Here is a 27,409-nt window from a genome sequence, read left to right as displayed (position 1 = left end):
TGGCTTGTCCAAATTTTATTATTTTATAATTTATATAGAGAACATAATGTTTTCTCTTTTTTTGTTCGTTTTCAACCTTATTATCAAGGTTATGCTCAGAATCAACCTTGATCGTTTATCCATGTTTGTTTTGGTCTCTATATCAGTGGGTTATTTACATTTACAGGGTGACCCCGAGCTTAACTTCAAGGGCCCAAAGAGGGTAATACTCATATTGACAATTGAAGTCATGCATAATGTGAGCACGGTTAAGGGGTCACGTGATCTGCAACATCATATAACTAATTGCTTTTCTCCAACGATCAGGGCCACCAGTTTGCAGACCATTCAGCAGTCCGTGTGTACAAAGTTTGCAAGCTGACAACAGTAGAGGTGAATGGAGTGCAAAGTCTTTTTCAACTTTTTGACTGGCCAATCAGAGAGCCCGTTTGTGAGTGAGCATTGTCATGAACATACAGATACACATTACCAAACAGGGAACGTTTTTAGCTGAAAGACACCAATTTACGCACGAACTATAGCAGCGGAAGGGTTCAACGCTGTTGTCGGAGAAAAACAGGCTGTTGTTTTTTTAGTTGAAAAAGTTACTGATTGGTAAGTTGATGATAAAAGTTTTGACCACTTTTTTTCTTTGTTTATATGAATGTAACTGAATGACTATGGATAAGAGATTAGCCTACTGTTCATTTGAGGTAAGAATTTTGCTCCTCTAAGATGGTTTCTACCAACTATACATCTTTGAAGCCTCGCTTAACCAGTAACAATATTTGAAGAAGAATAAAGAAAGTACATGTATGTACTGTTTTGCAATAGGAAATGTCATGTTAGTGTTGCATAAGAAGTTCGTAAAATAACATAATTGGCAAACGCCCAGTACATGATCTTGTGCTCAATTCTATATTCTCATGAGGTAAGAACATCTTTTTAGGTTTAAATTCTATTTATAAATTGCTAAAATTCATTAAGGTTTTAGGATATTCAGTTCTAGTCCGTTTAAAAAAATACTAATGATATTGTAAAAAAAAATCGTCATATGATCATGTGCCATTTATAATTTTGCAGACCCGTTGGATGACGCCGAAACGTTGTACTAGGATAATTGTTTGGAGGCGCGAATCATTAAAGAAAACAAGACAAACTAAAAGGCACAAGTTAAAACAAGATTCATCAAACTCGGTCAAAGAATAAGAAAAGTTTGAAAAATCTTGCATCACTTTCTATAGAGATCTTCAAATAGGCTATGCTTCAGAATGTCTGATTCTGTGGACAACTCTCCATTTGTTTTGTACACAAATTTTCAGATTTTTCCATTAATCTTACATAACTGTGAAAATCCCTCTCTGGCCTTGACATTATGGGAAATATAATTTCTATGATTATTGTTGTGCTAAGGAGAGGCAAGTTTCCACAAATTCAGCCGTCTTGAAGCATGTTTGCAAATTTGAGGATCCCCATAGAAATAAAACAAGACTTTTCAAACTTCCATTACTCTCTTATTTTTTGACCGATGGAACCTGTTTCAAATTGCTCCTCTAATTTCAAATTTTCCTATAAGATTAATTCTCTCCTTAGGGTTTGGTTAACACCCACAGTTTCATTCCGCCAATCTTCAGTCTGTCAGATGTATTCCGGTGGCTCGAAATATTCCACAATTTAGAAGCCTGTTTCTAGTATTGTTCCACATTTTGCTCTTATTTCATGCATTCTAATTGCTTACAAGAAGTGCCCAAGGCACGCTATAGAGATACCCCTCATGCCCATGTCCATCTTTTGGCACACATAACAGCAGTTATGAGTCAATGAACGATTGATCAGAACATTGACATTACATCGCCAATGTTTTATCCAGGTTCCTGAAAGAGTACGCAGTAGCTTTGTTTGTTTCCACCTTTTCCCCATCCCTTGAACAGAGTTAACCGATCTGTATATTTCGTTGCCATGGAAACTGCCATTCTTAAGGCAAAGGATGGGGATGGTGTCATCGTGATGGAGGGGCAGAATGGAGACCTGGGGATTCAGGGAGAAGCTAGAAGAAGAGCTGACCGCATCTTAAGTAAGCTGACGAGTCGGATGATGTACAAACTCAGTGACAGACCACCTTGGTCTTCAACATTAGTACTCGCATTCCAAGTAAGAATATCATAATTACATACTTTCAATGTCACATATACATGCATGTGTATGTGTGTATTGTTTGGGAGAGGATGTGTGTGTGTGTGTGACGCAGAAGTATCGTAATGTTGTCAAGACACTTTGTAATACTCAGATATCAGTACTTTTTACGCGGGGTTCAGAATTTATTATATAACTAATGATGTCAGGTATAGATTTTAGTTCATTTGGATCATCCTTAGTGCTTTCTTAAGGTTTCTTCGAATTAATTTTTGGTGAATTATCAGTTTACATTGAAGTCAATCAGAATACAGGATGAAGAATCCCTAGTCGATGGACCCCGAAGGAATAACTTCCACACACCTTTTACTATTTGCAGGTGAATTGATGGTTGATCTTAGGTCTCACTGATCTTTGGGGGTAATCAGTTTTTAAGTAGTTTCACGACTCTAATACAAACTGTATTCTATGTAAAAACAAATTAACCAGATAATGAAGATGATGATGACGATTATTATTATTATTATTATTATCATCAGCATCATCATCATCATTATTATTATTACTATATTTATCATTATTATTATCATCAGCATCATCATCATCATCATTATTATTATTATAATTATTGTTATCATTATTTTTATCATTATATATCATAATTATTATCGTTATCATCATTATTATTTGGCATTAGCATTTAGAATCGTTGATATGATGGAAATAAACGGAGAAGAAATAAATTAAATTAGATTATTTTATTCCATTTCCATTCAAGCATATTCAAAGTAATTTAAACAAGTTACTTAACAGTTCGATATATAAAATAGAGCATATGGAGATGGACATATAGATGGACAAAAGGAAGAAGAAGAAAAGAAGGAGGAAGGAGAAACTTAAATGGGAGATGGTAAACGTGACAAAATAAGAAGAGACAGGGCAGGAATCGATTTCCACTTTGTCATGAAAATACTTTTTAAGAACTTTTAACGATTTTTTTTACAGTGTACATTTAATGTATAAAGACAAAGTCCATGCAATTCTGCTTTCGAGCCCAAGCAATTTTTATTAATTTGAATCAATATATGAATATATAACTGTGTCTACGTAAGTACATATCATTCGAAGTGTTTTTTTTTCATTGCGAAGTAAGTAGTGCAATTAGTGAATCTACATGGTTGAAAACAGATGACAAATATAATTAGTTATAGAATAAAAGTAAACATTTAAGGTAAACACAAACTTTAGCATTATGTTACAGGTATTAAACAAATATCTTTACATCGCCATGAGTTGGTAAATCTTAGCTATTAAGCCAATGGTTCAGCAGCAGTTCAACGGCCTGGGTTTTGAAACATCAGTCTGGAAATGGGGGTATTTATGAACCCTTGGTTGAACGTAATTTAAAGGCTTATTCTCAATGTTAAGCAAATGTTTGCTTTAAAATTTGGAATTTGGACACCCTTTAGCTGATGAGTTGCTTTGAGTAGGAAAATAAATCAAGACATGATACTATTAACAAGATAAATGTATTTATTCAGTTAAAATCATCATTGTACATGAGATGCGATGACTTGAGTGACGCTTCTGTCAAACCATGGACCTACTAGTAGGTCCATGGTCAAACCTTGGACCTAGTACATGTAGTAGGGTCCATGATATGGTCAAGCATACGCAGATCTATTTTGGCAATTAGAGCATGTCAAATCTGTTCTCTCTCCCCTCCCCCTATAATACCCAATGCATTTCCTTCAAAGTTCTTCTTGTTTTAGGGTCTATCTATCAATATCTTTTTTCGGGGTTCAATACTATTTTGAAAAAAAAAAATCCATAACAAAATGAATGAATGAAAACCATGTTTACAATTGCGGGTACTCCCTTTCCACTCTCGAGCACGTGAAAACTTTCCCCCTTCAAAATCGCGCATATATTACAAGAAGGCTCCCTTTGAAAATTGAAGCAATCACGAGTTGATGGAGGCGATAAAGAATGACATAACCAGAATTAAACAAGCTGTGCCTCAATATTTGGTGCCTTACTATTTTACTGGTTTCGATGTTTCCTTTTGATATAGCATTTTATTTTAATGTTTGGTGGATGTGTCGCTTTGCCATTCATTCTGGGGCCCATTCTCTGCATCGAAGGGAACATCACCCTTCTCTCCAAATTCTTCGCCACCATTTGCTTCTTGTCTGGACTTCAGACATTCATCATGACGACCATTGGTGTACGGTAAGTTAAACCCATGTACATTTTGGTTGGCCGGATCCAGGATTCAATTATTGGGGAAGGGGGTGCAGAATTGTTTATACTTGTTTTATTATGGCATGAGGAGCAAAGTATTTGCATGTATACAGGCTAAGAGAGAAGATTTAACAGCCCATTAAAATATTCTTACCGAAAATTCCATACATAACTATATTTATGCCAATTTCAGTTTCAATATGAACTTGTTGAACAATCTTAACCAATAAAAGTGACAAGTATATGAATAAATCATATGAATAAATCATCTTAACCGTTGATCACGTGACGTTCTTATTTAGTACATTGTAGGTAGACATGTTTGTGAAATGTTTTGCTGGTATCGCTCGTCCAAGTCCTAAGAGAATTATGTGGGAATTGAAATAGTCAAAGTACTTGATGCTGCACTTCCAAAGTTCAAGTATGAAATAGCAGTTCAACCATATGTTGTGATTTATCAGTCAGTGTCGAATCCGAAATGAGAAAAGCTTAGTCGTAGAACGTTGGTTCTGTAAATCAGTGACAATGTTCAAACGAACTCAAATGACTTGAGAATTAAAAATCCCTCTGTAAAAAGTCCACGTGATATTAGCAGCTGGCGAGACTACAGTGCGTCCCAAAAAAAACTATACACTTTTGAAATGGCTGCCACATAAAAAATATAGCACTTTGGGGGAATAGACTTATAGATATGGAAAGCCAATAAAGTCAACTTTCAAATGACACAAAAAAATTGGAAAACTATTCATGCTTGAGCGAGCACTGCCCACTGAAACAAAGGGTATGAAAATTAGGGTGGGCCGGAATTAGCCTTCCAATTTCTTTCAGGTTTTTTGTTTGGTACATGCAAAGTTGAGGGTTATTTGGTGAATTAAAGATCAGTTGTGATCAGTTTATTGTTTGTGAAAATTTAATGCGTTATTAAATTGAAATTTAATGCATGAGTGATCATGAATTGCAATTGTTAGTGCAGCATTTTGTCTTTATCATGTGGATCTCAACAATGTGTTCATGACAGTCAGGAGAAGAGGGGGTAATATGACTTAGGTAGGTGAAGTACGTTGATGGGATAAAGGTCAACAGAACATTTAGCAACCCCTCTCTCCATCTCAACCCCCCCCCCCCCGCTTCTCTCCTGAGAGACTAAGCTCGGCTAGGCTGGGCAGGAATTAGCCTTACAGTTTTTGTTTTTTGTGGTTAGTCCTTTGGAACTTGCTAAGCTAAATTAATGAGTGAGATAAGTTTTGGTTTCTTAGGCAAATTTCATGAGTTACTAATTAAATTGCATGAGTTACTCAATTGAAATTTAATCATGAGTGAAAAGCAATTGTAATTTTAGTGTAGCATATTCATCTTGTTGACCTCAGAAGTGTGTTCGTGAGAGTTAGAGTAATGTGATAGTACCTGTTACAAGCAAGAGGGTGAGATATGCTAAGACTTGGTTAAAAGGGCATTCCTCTTCTTTTTGTCCTTTAAAAATTACAAATTAAAAGTCATATGTACCCTCCCTTCTCCAACACCATTTCCCAGCCCACCCCCTCTCTCTCTGTCTCACTTCCTGGATTGTAGCGTATTCAAAACTTATAACTGCCAAGTGACCGGTGGCTGATGGTCAGTTTTGATATTGAATGATTACCAAGATATTTAATGATTATGATGAATAATGAAATAATTTATTGAAAAAAATGAATGTTTGATTGATCACATAGCACATTGAATGAGTTGATTTACTGATAAATTGTTGATTAAATGATTGATAGGAAAAAGTTGATGCCCCAATTCAGAATTAATCATTAAATCAACATTCTGCTCTGGACTTCACGCGTACATGACAATAGCCATTAGTCTCTCAACAGGAGGAGAGGGCGGGAAAGAGGGAGGGGGCAGGGGATGAATGTTCGGTTGAGCCTTATTCCATCAACCTACTTCTCCCAGTTAAGTCCTATCTCACCCCCTATTCTCCCGACTCCAATGAACACATTCCTGAAATCCACATGATAAAGTTGAAATGCTGCCCAAAAAGAGATCCAAATAATAAAGTTGAAATGCTGCCCAAAAAGTGTAATTTGTGTTCACTCATGCATCAAAAATTCAATTTGATAATTTATAAAATATGCTTATGCAACTTAAACTGGTCACGGTTGATCATTCATTTATCACAACGCCCTTAACTTTGCAAGTTCGAAAGGATTTTCTGCCTCTCAAAAACTTACATAAATTGGAAGGCTAATTCAAGCCCACCCTAATTTTCATACCCTTTGTTTCAGTGGGCAGTGCTCGCTCAAGCCTGAATAGTTTTCCAGCTTTTTAGTGTCATTTGAAAGTTGACTTTATTGGCTTTCCATATATGTAAGTCTTTTTCCCCAAAGTGCTACATTCTTTATTTGGCAGCCATTTCAAAAAGTGTATAGTTTTTTTGGGACGCACTGTATAACGTCAAAACTTAATGTTTTTCTGATGTTTTCTCCGTAGAAGGCACAAAACATTTGCCATGACAGATGTGACTCTCTATGTACTTTGACAGTCTGCTGCACTAAGACTTTTCCCGGGCCTGGCGCTTATTGTATTTAGAGATAGACAAAACCTGTTACCTGGTTATCGTAACCGTTGACAACCAGGAAAAGCTACCCCTTTTCGCATCACACCGAGTCCAGAAAATCGTTTTGAAGACTATGAATCACTTTTGGACTTTTCTTCTTTACACTCTCGCCTGAATTATAATCCTGCAAATAAAATGTGCATGATAAGTTCATGTCCATACTGAGATTTCAACCCACAACCTTGCAATGCAGAGTACTAATTGCGTACACCTTTGATCCTCATAAGAGAGGGTGTGTGTTATGTTATCGTGTAGGACTATCCCCCCTTCTTGAATCCGAGTCAGCTAATCCATAAGAACATATTGACCAATTTAAGCTTTGCTAAGGAAGTAGGATGCTTTATATTAAATCTGTCAATGTATCATAAAGCCACAAATAAATAATCGCGATGTCACAAAATGTTATTACATCAGTTATAAATAAGATGTAACGAGAAGCATATTGTTCATAGATTTTGAGGAAAGTTATATATAAATTCTTATATACTCAACTTGATCAAAGAATAGAGAATATTAACCCGAATGTCCCCAATAGCATTTCATTCAACGAATTAGAATGCAAACCGAATTAATTCTAAAAGTATACTCAGGATTTTGGCAGGGTTTTCTTATAATTATTAGGAGTCTCTGTCCGATTTTATTACATTCCATTTGAAGGTATTGGAGTTTACATTTTCCCCTCGTCTAATCAGACTTTCCAGGGTGCACTAACATTTTTGTGTTAGGTCTATCACGTGCGATACTAGCACATGTTTGTTCATATAAATTTATCAAGGGACTTATAAAAAGCGGTAGTAAAAAAAACATATCATATCAGTAGGCCACAAGGGTTATGCGTAGGGGTAAGAGGTGGAACTTTTGTATTCTATATAGCCTTTTATATATTCGTCTTTTTTGGCAAGTCATGTTTTAGGGCGTATAGAAAATAAATGAATTAATTCTGCTCTTTGCTGTAGTACATGACCTTTGTTGCCTACTTTATTAGTTTATAAATCCATTATTGATGTGAACATGTTTATAAGTTCAGAAAACTAATAAAAAAAGATCAAGCTACGTAGTAAATATGAAGATAATCTAAAACGCATTACTAGGTTTTGCAATCGATGTGACGCAAAACATTCTATAACCATGATAGTACGTTAAGGGTGGTAAAACATGCATGGTGTCAGTTAAATGCAGTGGCATTATCGGGCGACAAAGTGTGGTTTTGAGTTGTGGATACAGTGATGTATTTATATAATAGTTTGCGAAGCAGTGAAGCGAGCAAGTAAAATATGAAAAAATGAAGGTTTAATTCAAATAACATTAAATGACCAAAAAACCCGTTAAACTGAATGAACATAAACTGCCCCCCGAAGAAAAAAAAGCCAGAGAGCCAACAACAAATGTTTTCATGTGTTAAATAATGTCAATTTCTCGTTTCTACATTCTCTCCACCACCATGACCAAGTAGACTCCCCATAGTGCAAGGGCCTCATTATGTATTCATCCTCCCCATTATTTCTATGATGAGAGTGCGAGGACCTTGTCCAGCTCAAAGCGGTAAGTCAATACTATTTTTTAGATTTTATTAATAATATCACTGGTAATTCTCAAAAGAACGGTCTTAAAAGGGACAATAATGACAATATTAATGATATTGATCATTTTAAATTATAACAATAGATTAATCATTGCAGCATTTCTTCAAATACCATACGCGATACCAGTATTCGATCTAGACCTAACCTCCGGATCTCCGTTAAGAAAATGGAAATGATGGCAGATAAAATTAAGACTTTTCTTTCTTGATTTAATTAGCCAACTCAACAAATACCGAGGACAACCCCGAATTCTATAGCCGTATGCAAGAGGTAAGTTATATCAAACGTTTTGGCGTATTAATGTTTCCGAGAATTCAAATGGTAAGAAAAATTTGGTTATAGATGCAAATAATGATGATGATGATTCGAATTTCTGACTTGCGCCCAATAAATAAGATCGCATACTTGATCTAAATTTTATCCTATTTACTGCATGGGCGCAAGCCATAAATTTGAATCTTCAATATCAAACTTCCTCAACAAGCCTTAACATTCCAATTATGATGATATTGATAATAATAAACAAGATAAATGTGCCTTTTTTAATGGATAATATTTTTCTGGTGGCTTATATCTCTCCTTGGTCATCAGCCTCGGCAACACAATGATTCACTTAAGAAATCAGGGCATTTTAGCAATTACTTCGTAGGCGCTTTCTATACGCTGATAATCTTTTGTTTTGTTTGTTTGCTTGTTTTATTTTTATTTCTGCGTTCACAATACATTATCAAAAATATTTACATTGTTTGTAATATACAAAATAATTCATAATGCATACAATATAAACATAATACATAATTTGAAGGAAAAAAATGGTGTGGGCATATACTTCACATTTTAATAATAAAAGAAGGAACATTAACAAAATGTAATGAACGCAGGAGACCGCCATCGTGAGTGGTTATTTAATGAATTTGTCAACAGCCCTTCAAAACAGAGCAGACTTTGTCGAAAATCGGTGAATCAAAACAGCAGTATCGTGATGGAGTCTGGACAAACGACATATTTGTATTTTTTATTGTCCGGTCTGAATCTAAATACGATTTACTGTCCCGGTCCACCAACTTTCGACAATGACCTCTAATCTGTCCATTGTGATTCGACGGGCATTTTCAATAGATTCTCAACGTTCCAGAAAGTGTCTGAGAAGTGGATGCTAAAATACGTCAATCTCAATCTTCGGATCATTTACACTGCTTTGATTGCGGGATATTTTACTCCATATCACGCATTTCATGTAACGTGTTACATAACCCTGCAGGTTCAAGGGGCAATGATGGTGTCTTCTCTCTGTGAGATGGCACTCGGTGTTTTTGGAGTCATCAGTTTCCTAATGAAATTCATCGGACCGTTAACCATCGCGACTACGATTACGACACTCATCCTCAGTCTCGCTTACATCATAACAGATAAGTGCGGAGTCCACTGGGGTGTCGCGGCTTTGTAAGTAGGCCTACAATGTGCTGAATGCAAATAAATTCATTTTGAGTATATGAGTTCCTGTTGCCTTTGAATGTATTAAGAACACAATAATTAGATTACTTTACCCCCCAAAATGTTAAATATATGTATTGCACAAAATTTTAGTATATACCAGTATGCCGAGTATAGAAAACAGGAAAATAAAATTGTTTATGTATAATTCCATAGAATTTAAATGCATCTATACTAGGTTACTAGGTTAAGTTGATTTTTTTTTGGTAGCCACAATTCCATTCGAAAGTTATATTCCAGTCTACTGCCGAATAATGAAGCTAATATATTCAGGTATTTAAACGAGGTTGGCGGATACAAAATTTGTAATTGATTTCTGATTTCTCAAAAAATATACAAAGTTAATAAAGATAATTTTCCAGTATATCGTTTCATTTGATGGGCTACTCCATAATGTATCCTCAATTTATCAATGAAAGCGAAATTGTGTGCTTTAGTGGTTACATTTCCTTCCTTCATTGACAATAGAATATTACCCTAACAGATAGGTTGTCTTCAATATGAAAGTCTTTCACCTTATTGTTTCTCTCACCCCCCCCCCACTCGTATTCGGCCATATTGGTTAAACAGCACGATAGTGGTAATCGTGCTCTGTTCCCAGTACATCGACCGCTACAATGTTCCCTGTCCTGGATATAGCAAAGCCAAAGGATGTCACCTCTTTAGATATCCAGCATTCCGCCTGTTCCCAGTGAGTACAACAATAGGCAATCAGAGTAAATATTATCTATTTTCATTGTGAATCAATATTGATGACATTCTGTCTTCTGCAAGACAGAAATGTGAGAGTTATTTTTCGGGTTAAGTGGTGGATGCTCTGTAATTATTTTACGATCATTGTTTTTTTTATATAATGAAAAGTATCGGACCAAGAATGGAACCCTGGATGACACCCACAGTAACAGTACATGTGTTAGACAATATTCCTTCTGGAACTTCCACCTCGTATGATCTACAAAAAGCTTTTTATGCAAATTCTTCCCCAACATCAAAATAGATCTGAACAAGGAAAACACAAAAAGGAAATCAAGTATAGCACTGAGCATGAAATAAAAAATAAAATCATGGTAAAGGTAAAATTCAAAGATATATTCCAAAGAAATATATATATCATTTAAAAGAGATATTATACCCTTTTTTACATGTTCTACGTACCTCTTGCCTGTATCTGTACTGATTCCTCTTCGTGATAATAGGTCTTTTTTGCTACTACTCTTGGTTGGATACTCTGTTATATCCTAACCGTCACCGATGCTATTCCTAATGATCCCAACTCACCAAGCTTCCTGGCTCGTACCGATGCGTATGGTGACGGAGTGGCGAGGACCCAATGGTTTTATTTCCCTTATCCAGGTACTACTAATAACTATTTTCGCTTAGAAAATCAAAACTTTTCTATTTTGTTATGCCTCAAGACTATAACACTCGCAAGGCACTGTCAGATAAAACAAAATGGACACTAGGGAACGAAAGATTATCTTAGTTAATTCGTTCAAGGGGGTAATAATGTGATCCGATGCGACCATCTCTGGGTCAGATTTTGTCCTTCATGTGACACATTGGACCCTTTTCCTGAGCATTTCTTCACCCACGACGGAGTGTGACACCAAGCGATTGATTAGTACGAGTCCCGCCTGAATTTATATGATTGGGTTTTGGGTTAACACCTTAACGGGACTACAAATCAAGAAAAGTATCAACGCGTATTTTTTTCTTTACATTGTTATTGCAATCATCATTTTTTTTATTATCACCACTTAGGCTTAATATGTTTATGATGTTGATGATGTTCGTGTTTCAAGTGGCTTTCTCCTACATCCTATAGGACAATGGGGAATGCCCACTGTTTCCGCAGGGGGTGTGTTCGGGATGTGCGCTGCCGGTATTACCTCTGTTGTCCAGTCCATAGGGGACTACTACATATGTGCCAGACTATCAGGTGCTCCTAGCCCACCGGATCATGCTTTGAATAGAGGAATTGGTATTGAAGGCCTCGGTGGTTTCCTCGCCGGTATCTGGGGCGCTGGTGTTCCTACAACGTCCTATCCAAGTAACATAAGCGTGATTGGATTAACAAAGGTAAATCTTCTTTTCCCCATATTTTGTGACTGGTTTTGTTCCATCGGTAACCTGACATTAGCTCCTGCGACAATTGCTGCTCCTGCATTTTCCCTTGATAAGTAAGGTGTGGGTTAGTGTTGAGATTTTGATTGTTGGCGTTTTGTTCAGAATTGAGCGAGGATTAGGACTAACGGTAGAGTAGGATTAGACATTTGGGTAGATGTTTGGCTAATTGTATGGATTTTCGGTAGGAGCTATTGACACAGTCCATTACGGAACTCGTTCTACTTATCCACTTCGTTTAAAGCGGCGGTCTAACCTGTTGTCTCTTACTTACAACTTAGAAACGTAGGCAGAGTTTAAGGGACCCGGACGTGGTCAAGTACCACCTCAATAGCGTGTTTTACTGATCGACGTACAGGGGTTTCAGCGACACAAGTGCATTTGGAAACACCGTCCGTTGTGCTCGATAACACTTCTTTAAAAAAAAAGGTTTGGCCATTAGTAGGGTCAATGGTTTGGCAAATACATTCAACGCGGGTGTGACACCAGCCCTCGATCGCTTCTACTTGCGATAGCCCATATAGCAATCCGGAGCTTCCAGGAATCTTTTGAATACAGTTATAATGCGTGTATGGAATGTCATGGGCCTTGATCTCCAATGGCCTGAAATAAAAACCTTAGGCCTATTCAAAGGCCACTTTGTTAAGTGATAGTTTGAGGGTGATGACTTCGAAATCAATCGTGGCAAATATTTTCTCTGGATTCGGAGCCCTTACGTATTTGCTACACGTTATGTAAATCACTCCGGGCCCCGTTGCATAAAAAATACTATTATGGTAACTTTGCCATCCAATGGTAACTTCCCTGAAATCCTTGATTCTGATTGGCTGCTTAGCATTGTTACCATGGTAGTTACCATTGGATGGCAACGTCACTATAATAGTAACTTTTATGCAACGGGGTCCTGAAAGTACTTATTTTGTGAGGTAATACTGTTGAATACTAACTTGTCTGTATACTAATCAGTTCTATTTTGAAACTGTGTTTGTTGTTGACAGGTGAGCAGCCTTTTGGTTATTCAGGTGATGTGCATTTTCCTGGTAGGATTTGGAATCTTTCTCAAGATAGGAGCAGCAATTTCAACCATTCCCGAGCCTGTCATAGGTGGAATCGTTGCAATACTTTTAGGTGATTCTTTATTTAATACCTGGGAATGGGATTCCTAGTTTCATTTGAATGGCGAATCAAAAATTTTGTAGTATTGACGGATAACTTACAAAGCCCATTTTCTTCATTTAATTTTTACTTCGCTCGGTCACAATCGACTATGTTTTCCCTTAAATGTAATAAATTAGAAAAGTTTTGCAAAATAATTAAGGTATCTTCTGCAATGCATCGCCATACGTTAACTTTTGGACTCCTCCGTAATTACGTCTTATCGATACGCTGGAGTCTGGAGAAAGATGTTACTTGGTGAAGAATTATGTCGTCACTAGTAGGTGATATGTCGGGCAACGTTATTCGAGTTTGGGCATGCTCAGTGCTCACGTTGATTAACTCCATCTACTTTGTATGCCGTGAACACAAGAGTAAACTATAATGATGTACTGACGTAAGAGTCCATTAACGCGGAAGACATATAAAGTATAATTCGGAAATTGTTTTTTTTTTAAATAAAGTGTATTAGCAGTTGGAAGAAAATTCTAAAAGCAATTATGTTCATATCTTCCATCATATTTTCAGGACTGGTTCTATCAGCGGGCATGTCTAATCTCCAATTCGTTGACATGAACTCTCCACGAAATCTCTTTATTGTTGGATTTTCCATTACACTTGGAATATGCCTCAGTGACTATTTGGCGAAATATCCGGATGCTATTCAAACAGGTCTCTGAATTTACTTATATACTTTATCTCGTACATGCAAATAGGTTTCCCCAGACGTAAACTCGGTGTGTGTGGGAGGGAGGGGGATTTGGACGTGAGGGATGGACACCTTCATGTCAAAATTCAAATTTTAATGGTCTCTACATGAAGTGACAACGAAAACATATCCCGCCTAAAGAAATCATATATAGTGCCTACAACAAGAGAAAGAGAAATAAATAGTGTCTAAAAAGTGGTTTTGACACATTGACACATCCCATTGTCAAATTGTGCAAAAATACATACGATGGAGTAGACTGTTTACCCCGGTCTTCAATAATCTATTTTCTTCCTAGGTTCGGCGACAGCTGATCAAATTATTTCCGTTCTTCTCGGGACTAGCGTGTTCGTTACGAGTGTGACTTGTTTCTTCTTTGATAACACAATTCGAGGTTGGTTATATTAGAGAACAATAACAGAAATGTATCAGCTAAACTTTCGTTTCACCCCCTTTCTTTACTGCTACAAATCGTATATCGTCACAATAATCCTTTACAGTAGCCGTCATCGATTTAGGCGTATGGTCTATTGAAGTTGTGTTCATAACACAGAGGGCCTGATCTTAGACCTTGGAAACGTAACACTCGTTGAAAATTATTTACTTTCTTATAATATAATTGTTCTGTACACTCTAAAAACAAATCAGTCAAAAATGACTAGTAAATGGGGTCAGCAGGGTGCATCTGTTATCTAGTCATATTTGACTGTCAAGTTTCTAGTCGTATTTACTAGAACAGACTTATTCCGGACTAGAATGTAATTCAGAAGTGTAACTAGACATAATATGTCTAGTTACACTTGTCAGTTGCATCCAGCTGACTACTGGTCTAGTCAATTTGACTGATTTGTTAAAAGAGTTTAAGACCTTATTTGAAATCTGATACTAGTAGTCGGATTATATAAACTAAATTCATGTATCTTGCATTCACAAGCTGTCAAATCGTTGATTAAACTTTGATGAAACTTGGTCATGTGCATGTATCAAAAGACGTTTAAGCTACGACTTTCAACGCCATCAACCTTTTTTCTGGACGTGAATTGGCAAAAGACATTATATCTCTATCATGTTTATAGATCCTTAAAATTTTGAGAGGTTCAATTTGTCAACATTTTTCTCTTCGTCAAAATAAACGGTCGAGTATGGAGATATAATGGGTTGAAATTTGTCTACTAGTAAATCTGAGAAGCAAAATAACCTATAAAATACATTTAGAGTACATGCATTCCCATATAAATCAAATAATACTTTGTCTCTTGATGAATCCCATAAAACTATAACTACTCTTCTTCTTCACAGGTACCCCTGCTGAACGCGGTATGGGGGCGATGATACAAGCGGGCGGCGATGACGACGATGATGATATTGATGACGACGAGCTCAAGAAAGAAGTGTCTCGGCTCGTCAGAGAAGGTTATGATTTCCCTTATGGAATGTCCCTCATCAGAGCCTGTAAATATACATCGAAGATTCCCTTTTGTCCGACGTATACACCAACAGAATGCAGCTGCATACCAAAGTTTCGTTTTTGGAAGAGGAAATCGAAGAAATATGACGAAATCAAATCCCTGGAAGTCGAAGCCCTGGAAAGACTGGAGACGACAGTGTGACATCACAGTCATCCATTTCAATAATAACTGGTTTAAAATAATTTCAAATTGCCCAGGTTCATCAGATTGTTATAATAAGAAACATTCCTAGCGCAAAGATTTGTTTATATAATCATCACTTGGAACATTTCGATTTTGACGTGCACGAGCAAAAGCTCTTTGATAATAGTTTGCTATGTTTTGATGGCATACCAGGTCGGTGGAGTGGATCACCATCTCGTCACGAGCAAATGATTATTCGTCGATGTAAAAAAAAAAATGGACATACCAACAACGCGTTCTTTTGAGGCCAACCGAAACGCCTAAAAGTACTCCTAAAGGTCAAGCGGGCACAAAGTTCCTTACTTTGTCCTCTTCATGTGCGTGTCGTTTCTCAAGTGTTGGTATGGCTTCATGTATTGCTAATTTCATTTCAATTCAATTTCAATTTATTTGGCAAAAAACACAATTAAAAAGTTACAAAGTAAAAAAAACACCCAGATACATATGAATGACATGGACGCAGTCATCCGCAGGGTCGTAAATAAACGTAACTCTTCGTAATTGATCAGAAGTGAGACGCAGATTTACGGCGCCACCCTTCGAAATTGTGAAATGTTTAAAATTTCGCAGAGAGTCGCCACGGATGCTGACTTCCGCAAGTCAGAGTAAATGAACGTAAACATTCGTAAATATCCAGAGCTTGGACGCAGATAATCCATAAAAATTTACTCGTATCCAAACACTTTCGTCCGTTTGAAATTGAATTGAAATTGAATTGTTTACGGACAGGTACAGATGCCGCGGACAATCACGTCCATTTACAGAAGGGAGCCCCTAACCACCCGTTCTGCCTTCCCCTTGCCCTACCACCTCGCTTCTTGGGGAAATTTTTAAATTCAAGATCAAATTCATTTTATTCATATCCATTGAAAACATGAACAATAAAGAAAAACAATCATTACAAGAAAAATCAGTACAATTACTTCAGAAAAGGGTAAAACCAAATATGCAGTGAATGTAGGTGACTGGCATAGGCCAGAGACCTATCGATGTCAAGTTCTGCGCATTAACAGTTCAAGATTGGAATAATATAATGATAACAAACTGGTAGGCCTACTCTATCGTCACGATAGAGATGGACACATTTCAATTTCTGTTGTCCAAATCGAACTCGGAGATAAAAGTCATTAATGTTTCGTGTTGAGTATTTATATTACCATTAAGAGGTTAAATGTTGAAAGTATCTATACAGTATATAGGGTCCCTTTGGATTAACACACAAAAAAGTAAGAATATAGTGATGTAAAATCATAAATACTCGAAAATTGTAAGCTTCCGAAACGATGGGTCTGTATGGGAAATATATTATGTTGAATTATTTAGTGATTATTCTTTTTGTACGTTTTGGCAATAAAAATTAGTTTTGTTACAAATGGGATGATGTGCTACCTCATATTATATTACAATATGTTAGACAAGGCAAGATCATTGTCTTATATAGATTAGTGCGAATAAATGGCGAGATGAATGTCAAGTCTACTAATACTCATGAAACATGTAAAACCAACAGTACGTGATATTTTATAAATGTCATTTATACTGACTTTCCACGAAAGGTTTATGTCATCTTTTCACCAAGGAATTTTAAAGAAGTTTCCTTGTTTATTAGTTTGTTATTGATAGGAAACCTATATTCTATTATCATTATTATTGTTTTCTAAATTGATATAATCTGTTTTTGTTTTAAAATTTTTTCAATAATTTGTTGACAAGAAATAAGAAATGTACTTTAGTTAATATTCTTATGCACGTTTTGGTATTAAAATACCTTTTTGACAAGCCATACATTGGCTTTTCTCATACACCATTTTTCAGTAAAAAAATGTACATATATTTTGGGTAAAACTTTCTTTCGATTATGTAAAAATGCTTATTTTTACACTTTAGTTTCCTCCTTTTTAACTATAATGTTTTACATATCTATCTTTTTGTGATTGTATTTTTGCCATTTAAAAAAATTTGTATTGGAAATAATGTCTGCCTTGTCTTTAGTTATTTCAGAATCTTATTAAAATCTTTCGTTTGACGGGTCGTTACTTTGGAGGTATAAAGCTACTTTCTCATATACACTATTTGGCCAGGGGAAGTTCCGAGCCTTGTTTATAATTATTCGTAACAATCCGTAACCTTCCGCACCTGTCCGTAAATATCCGCAAGTGTTCAAAAGTATCCGGAAGATTACGCAAGTCGAAAGAACAAATAACGCATCAATTTGTAAGATTATCCGCAAGTGGACGCCAGAATCCGCATCTATACGTATCGTCCGCATCTTTTCCGTAGATATATAAGGGAAACATTAGTGATGGGAAGTGAACCTCGCAAATCCGTAGGAATATTTACTTTTTTCTGGACGCATTGGCGGACACAGACTGCGCCTTGGGCAGGCAAGGATCCAGGAGGGGAGGGGGACCCGAAATTTTCGTCACTTTTATTAAGACCAAACATCTTTCAATTTGTTTCTTTCTCTTTTTTTTCTCTCTCTTCAATTTTATAGTGATGACCTTTTTGTGCATGTAAAATATTTTGGGACAAAATGCACCCCTTTAAAAAAATCCCAAATTTAAGGCAGATAGGCCTAATAAGTTATCCTTCCCCTTATCAAATTTACAAAATAATGTTTTGTGCACTTCATACACACGATACACAGGCCTGATTTCGAAATCACACGGGATAATACAACGAATTTAACATTTTTACAAAATGAAATAATTAAGCGACCGTGATATATAAGTTGCCTATAAACGGGACAATATAGAGTAAAACTTATCATTCATTATTTATCTGAACAACACAATTCGTATACCAGCCTTCTAACAGTGATGAAATGTTCTTTGCTACCATTGAAATTATTTTTGTATGTGTGATTCTGAATTTATATATACATATATATATACATATATATATATATATAGTGTGAAAGAAATGGATGAAGAGAACAATAGTAGGCGTAGCTTAAATCAAGGTTCCCCAGAGCTATTTACCCTTTGGAAAATGTCTCTGCCGGGAATCGAACCTGGGCCCCCAGCTTTGAACGCCGGTGCTATATATATATATATTTAAGCTACGCCTACCATTGTTCTCTTCATCCATCTCTTTACAATATATATATATATATATATATATATGTGTGTGTGCGTGTGTGTGTGTGCGTGAGGGTGCATGGGTGTGCGTGTGTGTCTTTTAATACAATTTATTACGATTCATAAGTGTAGAGCTTTCCTTTGATAATGGTATTCCCATTTTATTCGAAATCGTTAAAGAAAATATAGACTTAATTAGAATTTACCCTATTTCGGATTTTACAGTATTGTTTCATAATCAAGTTACAGTATTTACAAATCGAATTATGCAATGTATATTATTGAATCTAATATATTATTTTCATACGTAATATCTGAGGAAGAAATAAAATATCATTAAAAAAAAATATATTTCGGTTTACCTTTTAGATACAATTTACCGTCGTTTGATGCGGTCTTCAATACTACTACCATACATTCATCTGTGACATTTCGTATTGAAAATTCAATAATAGTTTATGTAAAGGAAAAAGTATTTAGATTGGGTTCAAAGAAAATTTCTGCGATACAGGAAACGAAGCGGGATCAGACATTTCGACACTTCATGGAAACAAAATTTACTATATGATTATTATGTCTCCCGAGAATATCAATCCTCAGCTGCAGAAATATTACTTCAAGGTTTGTATGATTGTACGGATAACATGAAGGTGGTAGAGAAGGTACATGATACAATCACATCAACTCCAAACTGACTGATTTATACAATATACAATATAAAAAATATATTAGGAGCTTGATATTTTATCCGTATCTCAATATTACTGGCTATTAAAATGAAATATCTTCTAACCAATTCAAGAATAATGACTAATAAGCTTTATATTAATTTGTCATAGGCATAATAGCGTTCTTTGATGGTTGATAAAAAAACATGGCATCAATACTGAATCTTGCTTGTGGTTTAATTAAAAAGTTATGATAGAAAATCATAATTAAAAAACAAACAATTATGTTCGAGTTAGCATCTGTGACTGGCTTAAGTAGGCCTTCATGACGAAATACAAACAACACAATCATAACAAAAATAAATAAGAAACCAATCTGTCCAGATTCCTATTACTACTTTTGATGGTGCAAGCATAGGCCTTTACGTAGAAAAAAAGACAGATTTGATAATGAACAATGAACGCGAAATAACCAAGGACAAGACGTATTAAAAAAAACCGGTCGTATGTGAGGATTAATTAATTTCATTGAAATTATCAAGGATATGCAGAATTAAGAAAGTTTCTTTTAATCATGATTACGATATTTTCATTAGCGTTTTTAACATTTTCAAAAGAAAGATTTTCAAATCCTTAAAAGATTGATCGGCAGTGGAAGTGAGTTTTGTTAATCAATTTTAAAGAGAACGAACACTAAGAGTTAAACGTAACACGTTCTTAACAAAAAGTGGGGTCTATGAGTGAGGGGATGTTAGACTTCTTGCATGATATTAAGAAACACATCTGTGAAAATATCCTTCATGGAAGAAAAATAAAGCGGAATAAAAACAAAGACGGCGTGTGCCTCTGTGTGTTGGTTTTTACGGTGGTATAAACACAGTTCGCTTTACTCATTTTACCCCGGCATTTTACGTTTTAAACTCTTCTCATAAAGGTGATGCAAGTTCTTAAGATGCCACGAAATTGATAATAACTTCAAAAAAGAAGGAAGAGAAGAAGGAGAAGAAAAAATGAGGAGATAGCAGATTAAACTCCCGGATTAGACTCATGGTAGTATAGGGCCGATACAGGCGCTGGTATAGACTAAAAAAGGTTCAGTCCGCATTCAACATGGACGCCACGCACAATCGCAACTGAAAGCACAATGTGACAATAGACAGAGAACAATACCAGACACGGCAAAAGCCACGCAAAATGCATCACTGTCCAATAAAATAGCTTGTATTTCTCTCTTAAAAAAACGTATAATTAATGGTTGAAACGATTACAAAAACTTATTTTCTTTGAGGAGAGATCTCAAGGATTCAGGAAAACCCAATTTTATTGTAAATCATTGACGGTTGCTAAGCACTTTCAGTCAATGAAGGGATGAGTTTCCGCGTGAAACATGTGAAAAAGGCTCCGAGAAGTCTGAAAGCGGGCGAAACTTCAGAAGCGATTTTCTCGTAAAAATACTTTTTATGAACTCTCGTACCTGGGACATTTAAAGACTATTTTCTCAGCAAATACTATGTCCCTTAGCATGTGCTATATACCAAATTAAAGCTTGAGAAATGGAGAATCATAATTTCAAAAAAAATTATAATTGAAAAAATCGATTTCTGTCTGCTTTTGACAGGACGAGTCACATATGTCATTGCTATTAACGTAATTTATAGATTTGTCGGTCTGTGGTCTCTGATATGACTGTAGTCTTATGGTTCGACATGTTGTCCCATACTAGTAGGTCCATGGTTGTCCTCAGGTCCAACTACTGCCATGGCACCGATGATAGAATGATGAGAAATTTATCCATAAATGAAAAAAGTGATAAAGTTGAAAGTGTCAGGTTTAATGAAGTAAAGTATCATTTCATGGAATTGGGTCATGGGTTCTCGCTGAAATTAGGTTGGTTGATAAAAGACATATTGCAGAAACTCAGTACCGACGGTTGGACCAAATTCATCAAAAGAATAACAAAGTTGGATTTGTGACATCGAATGTGATCATCTACCAATATGCCATGTGAACAAGGTTCCATGGAAAACATTTTAGATCTGATTTCTTTTGTAACGGGTCACCTTTGAAAAATGAACTTAAAGCAGAAGTATGTGGAAATGGAAACCAAACGTACTGAATGAATGCTGCACTTTGCAGACGTAATTCAGTTTACTGATGATCATGATGATGATGCGACTCTTGTGTTCTCGCTGTGTCTGGGACGATGACGCGTTGGTTAGGAACAATTCTAGGATTACGTGGAATATGTTGACAGAACAGTGATCGAAACAGAGTTTTAGCAGAATTACGATAAGCCACGTTAGTTCGAGCAAATATTGGCGCGTTACTCCAGAAGTTGGTCAAGGTGAGGAGGAGCAGGGTATGATCTAACCACGTCGGGATATCATCAGTGCTACCCTCTTCACGAAAAAGAGGATAGCTTAGTCGAACCATTGCCGGCAACCATGTGATGACATTGACCAAACTTATCAGGAAAATTGTCTTGACACCTTTATATTGCATGCGACGGTTCTCCGTAGGATTTTCTTGCGACGATCGTAAGACCAGTTGCGCAGCCAGGGCTCGCTCTTGACGTACGGAAATCATCATAGAGGCAACGTTCACCGCAATTCCTATCCCGACCGGTAGTACGGCAAAGGAGAATGCAATGACGATTGTGTTACGATCATGTGGCGAGAGGTGGTATACTGTTCTTTCCTTAGGAGTGTAGCACATGTAACTTGAAAGTTTCGAAATCGGTGAGCTAGGAACTAACCCAGAAGAGAATATTGTAAGCGGGATCAGCATAGTAACGGTCAACCATACTTTAGCCCGCCTTGGAGTGATCCATCGGTGGTATTTGAATGGTCTGGTGATTGCGAGATATCGGTCGGAGCTGATACATGACAAAATTGTGGCGGAACCTCCAAGGCAGCAGATATAAAACCAGTGCACAACTTGACAAGATTGGACATTAAAAGGCCACTTTGAACCGATGAAGTACACAGAGAAGAACACACAGCCCGTTAGACCACCTATCAGGTCAACTACTCCAACAGCTATATAGAAGAGACGTGTTGCCTCTCCAAATACATCATTTTGCTTCCAGATGATTATGAGAGAACTTATGTTTGTGAGAAACACGAGGAGGCCGACAAAGGCAAGCGATAGGCTCTGAAAAATCGCTCCTGTGGACATGGTGGAAATATCTGTAAGTTCTTGCTTTACCGAGTTGTTAAAGTTAACTTGTGACATCTCTCTCGGACTTGTAAGTTAGCAACTTGGCAAAATCAAGGCTCTGGATTTTTTTAAAAGGTATTCGACCGGAATACCTTTAATAGAAGCAAAGAAAATGCTCTGAGGGATCGCGTGGCTTCGTTGGTTTATTGGTTTGCAGACTACTGTCGAAATCCAAATTGGCTATTGTTATACAAACGGAGAATCGAGAGCATTGCACTTTGATATCATTTCATAATTGTGCTGTAAGTGTCACATTCACCGTCTCCACATTCCACCGTCTTTTGAATGTTCAAATGATGAAAGTCCCATTGTCAAGATGAAAGAGCAAATTGCGGTTTCTTGTGCAAGCATGTAGCATTTGCTGAAAAAGAGTGATATAAAAGTGTCACCAATATTTTTTTACTAGCGCAGTTTAGATTCTTCATACTGTTTTGCACACTGCCGAAACTTAATATCTATGCCGTTATATTATATTTCACGACGCTTCACTTTCAAAACGCTTCCAAAATCAACGCTTCTGGTTTCTGTTCACACTAAACCCAATGAATTGAGCGAATGAGCGAAAGCGTAATAATACGGTGTAAGAGAGTGCGGAAATACGTTATTACCCACCATGCATTTTGCAATCCCTAGCTGTATAAGCGCGCGGTATGGTAGCACAAACTTATACGTAACAAAACTAATCAGTTATTCAGGATAAAATAAATGACTATTACTTAACTTATTGCGATTTGTTGAATTTACTGAGTAATTTTTTTTTGTATGTATAGTTTAATTTTTAAATTCATGTACGAATGCTAAATATGAAAGATACCCGCGCTTTCACTCGATCGTGAATTGTTTTAATTGTATATATTGTGTAATTTTTACATATTTGTTTGTATAAAGCTGAACGGGCTACTCTGGATAAGGATTTGAAATAAATAATAAAAATAAATAAAAATCGTTTTAAACTTGTGTACGAATGCTAAAGATGAAAGATACCCGCGCTTTCACTCGATCATTTTCCGCAGTTTCCAGGTTTTTGGTGGGAATGTGGTTGACCTTTGACATTTCATTCCGCTTTATTTCCTTTTCTCTGTATACACCAAAACATAAAGCGTCGTATTTTGAATATTCCGTTTTCAAAACGTAGTGATAGACCTCACACGTAGATTGCGGAATATTTGATTCCGTTTTAAAATATGACGCTTTGCCGAGTGGTCATACCAAAACGGGTTTAAAAAATGTTTTTATTCCGTTATATGTCTTTGGTGTGAAAGTGGTATTAGTATGATTAAATCTTACGAAGGATCAAACTCATTCTATAAAATGCAATGTAATATTTTCTTTTTCCGTATCTAAAAACAGTTTTATATTTATTTCCATTTTCCGTTTTGGTTGTGACAACCATGACAATGAAAGTATAATTCCTGTATTGATGTTATAATGTTTGCATAATGTGGTAGGATATTGCTCTGATATCGTCAAGATCACTGAATCGATTTCTTAAAGGAAAATGAAACCCTTGAAACCAGCTGAATCTATATCAAAGAGAAAAATCAAAGAAACATATTGTTGAAAGTTTGAGGAAGATTGAATGAATAATAAGAAAGTTATGAGCATTTGAATATTGAGATCACTAATGCCATGTAGATCCCCCCATTGGCAATGCGACCAAGATCTGTGATGTCACACACGTACAACTCCCTCATTACTTTAGTACTTATTTCACTAATATTCTCACTTTTATATAGTCTATCACAATTAAGGTGAGGTGTTCTCTTTTATGAGAGGACAAGTACAGAGGTTTCACAACATTATATCATTGATGAATCGTTTGTCATATGATTAGAATGAGCAAAAAGAGATGTTTTGGGGTATATTTTCAGTGTCCAAAAGGGGAGAGTTGTTCATCTGTGACATCATAGATCTTGGTCGCATTGCCAATGGGAGGATCTCCATAGCATTAGTGATCTCGACATTCAAATGCTCATAACTCTTCTATTGCTAGTCCTATTTTACTCAAACTTTTGTTGATCTTATTCTTTGATTTTTCTGCTTTCACAAAAGCTAACTTGCAAGATCTGTGATGTCACACACGTACAACTCTCCCATTTGGACACTGAAAATATACCCCAAAACATATCTTTTTGCTCATTCTAATCATATGACAAACGATTCATCAATGATATAATGTTGTGAAACCTATGTACTTGTCATCTCATAAAGAGAACACCTCACCTTGTGATAGACTCTATAAAAGTGAGAATATACGTAAAATAAGTACTAAAGTAATGAGGGAGTTGTACGTGTGTGATATCACAGATCTTGGTCGCATTGCCGATGGGAGGATCTACATGGCACTAGTGATCTCAATATTCAAATGCTCATAACTTTCTTATTATTCATTCAATCTTCCTCAAACTTTCAACAATATGTTTCTTTGATTTTTCTCTTTGATATGGATTCAGCTGGTTTCAAGGGTTTCATTCTCCTTTAATATCAAATCAAATATAAATCATGAGAAACGTGAATATCTAATAACATACCTTGAGTGCTCATATAGGCTGTCCTCCAACACTCATATTCATCGTATCACACGGAAGTTTTAAAGTGCCATTTGCCTAATAAGACCATGATTTTATCTTGCAATGACACTTTGGAATCAAATCTAATATCAACCCTGGAAATCGTGAATGTTCTCTATTACCTGTCGTGAGGGCTTGTATCCGCTGTCTTCCCTAATATTTGTCATAAACATCCTTATTGCACTTTACACGTGGATTTATTTAAAGGAGAATGAAACTCTTGGAGCAAGTTAGCTTTTGTGAAAGCAGAAAAATCAAAGAATAAAATCAACAAAACTTTGATTAAAATAGGACTAGCAATAAAAGAGTTATGAGCATTTGAATGTCGAGATCACTAATGCATTGGCAATGCGACCAAGATCTGTGATGTCACACACGTACAACTCTCCCATTTGGACACTGAAAATATACCCCAAAACATCTCTTTTTGCTCATTCTAATCATATGACAAACGATTCATCAATGATATAATGTTGTAAAACCTCTGTACTTGTCATCTCATAAAGAGAACACCTCACCTTGTGATAGACTGTATAAAAGTGAGAATATAAGTGAAATAAGTACTAAAGTAATGAGGGAGTTGTACGTGTGTGATATCACAGATCTTGGTCGCATTGCCGTTGGGAGGATCTACATGGCACTAGTGATCTCAATATTCGAATGCTCATAACTTTCTTATTATTCATTCAATCTTCCTCAAACTTTCAACAATATGTTTCTTTGATTTTTCTCTTTGATATGGATTCAGCTGGTTTCAAGGGTTTTAATTCTCCTTTAATCAAGTAACTGATTGTCCATGCTTCTTTTCGTTGGATCATTATCTTCCTTAAAGGTGAAGGCCACGTCCACCCCAAGAAAACAGTTGATTTGAACAAATAGAGGAAAATCAAATAAGAATAATGCTGAAAACTTCATCAAAATCGGTTGTCAAATAAGAAAGTCATGACATTTCGAAGTTTAGCTTATTTTTCACAAAACAGTTATATGCACAATTCAGTGATATGCAATGAGAGAGTCGATGATGTCACTCCCTCACTATTTCTTTTGTTTTGTATTGTTTGAATATTTCAATTTTTACGGATTTGAGAAATAGGACCCTCTTGTTTGAACCACAAAATGTTAAAACAATGGAATTCCACATGTTCAGGGAGGAATGAAAATTTGTTCTACATGGCAATGGGAGAAAATTGAAATATTTCATATTTCATACTATAAAATGCAAAAGAAATCGTGAGTGAGTGATGTCATCAGTCTCCTCATTTGCATACTGACCAGGATGTGAATATAACTGTTTTGTGAAATTAAGCGAAACTTTAAAATGTCATAACTGTCTTATTTTAGATCCGATTTGATGAAATTTTCAGCGTTATGCTTGTTCGATTTTTCTCTTTCTATTCAAATCAGCTATTTGTTGGGGTGGACTTGTCCTTTAAAGAAGTTGGCTTGAAACCGCACGCGATTAAACTAATTAAACATGGGAAAGGTAATATTTCAGCCAGCTTTGATGGAACCGAAGAACCAATTGTTGACATATTGTATTGTTCCTTGAATATGATGAGATAAGGCATTATCTCCTGCATTCTTATGTCAACATATTAGGTAGTTGGTGGAAACTTTCCATTAAATAAAGATATAATAAGACCCATATTAAAAAAAAAAAAAATCATTGATCATTATGTAAATATACTAGGTGAAAATTAACGGACGATCGAGCTCAGTTACATTTCGTATATGATTCTTTCAGGTATCCTTTGTATTTATTTCTTTTTCAAATAATTTGCTCGACGTCAGAGGCGAGAATCGATGGATTATTCATGATACGGCAAGCCTGGTAGATCCGAAAGATATATACGCACGAATGTTATCAATATAGTCATGTGAATAGCTCTTCCTGCGATCTATTGGGAATATTTGGATGTTTAGTTCTATATGGCGCACCTCGCCTACGCAGATTTTTCACACAGTAACAATAACTAGCGAGACATGAAACTGTGCCATTTGAACAAGGTATTTCTCGTACAATCTTATTAGATTTTTTAAAAATCTAATGCGAGTGAATTTCACTTGGCATTTGTAATACAAAAGGTGAACTTCTTGAAATCATTTTTAATATGTGTTTAAGGATTATAATGTAGTGTAGAATTTGGATCAGCGAAAAAAAAATATGCTTGATCAATTTGTGATATCGTAGCTTTGATAG

The 27,409-nt window shown here is 36.0% G+C and overlaps 1 protein-coding gene across 1 annotated transcript; it reads left to right on the top strand.

Moving 5' to 3' along the window:
- The first annotated feature begins 287 nt into the window (after window positions 1-287).
- Window positions 288-17,640, top strand: LOC129271620 (solute carrier family 23 member 1-like). The gene is made up of 13 exons (XM_064106256.1): window positions 288-594; window positions 1,911-2,130; window positions 4,187-4,344; window positions 8,409-8,497; window positions 8,756-8,808; window positions 9,800-9,981; window positions 10,603-10,723; window positions 11,229-11,385; window positions 11,858-12,111; window positions 13,155-13,284; window positions 13,840-13,983; window positions 14,319-14,414; window positions 15,320-17,640. The coding sequence occupies exons 2-13, from the start codon at window positions 1,939-1,941 to the stop codon at window positions 15,628-15,630; spliced, it is 1,887 nt and encodes a 628-aa protein (XP_063962326.1). The 5' UTR covers window positions 288-594; window positions 1,911-1,938; the 3' UTR covers window positions 15,631-17,640.
- The last annotated feature ends 9,769 nt before the right edge of the window (window positions 17,641-27,409 follow it).

The sequence above is a fragment of the Lytechinus pictus genome, chromosome 11 (assembly GCF_037042905.1).
Source record: "Lytechinus pictus isolate F3 Inbred chromosome 11, Lp3.0, whole genome shotgun sequence".
In the NCBI taxonomy this organism is placed as follows: Eukaryota; Metazoa; Echinodermata; class Echinoidea; order Temnopleuroida; family Toxopneustidae; genus Lytechinus; species Lytechinus pictus.
Note: the sequence above shows the minus strand (reverse complement) of the source record. Positions and strands in the feature narration are given on the sequence as shown.

Coding starts and splice junctions, on each gene's coding strand:
- LOC129271620 (XM_064106256.1), top strand. CDS start 1,939: ATGGAAACTGCCATTCTTAAGGCAAAGGATGGGGATGGTGTCATCGTG. Junction 8,498..8,755: donor ACCTTGTCCAGCTCAAAGCG/GTAAGTCAATAC, acceptor TGATTTAATTAG/CCAACTCAACAAATACCGAG. Junction 13,285..13,839: donor AATCGTTGCAATACTTTTAG/GTGATTCTTTAT, acceptor TCATATTTTCAG/GACTGGTTCTATCAGCGGGC.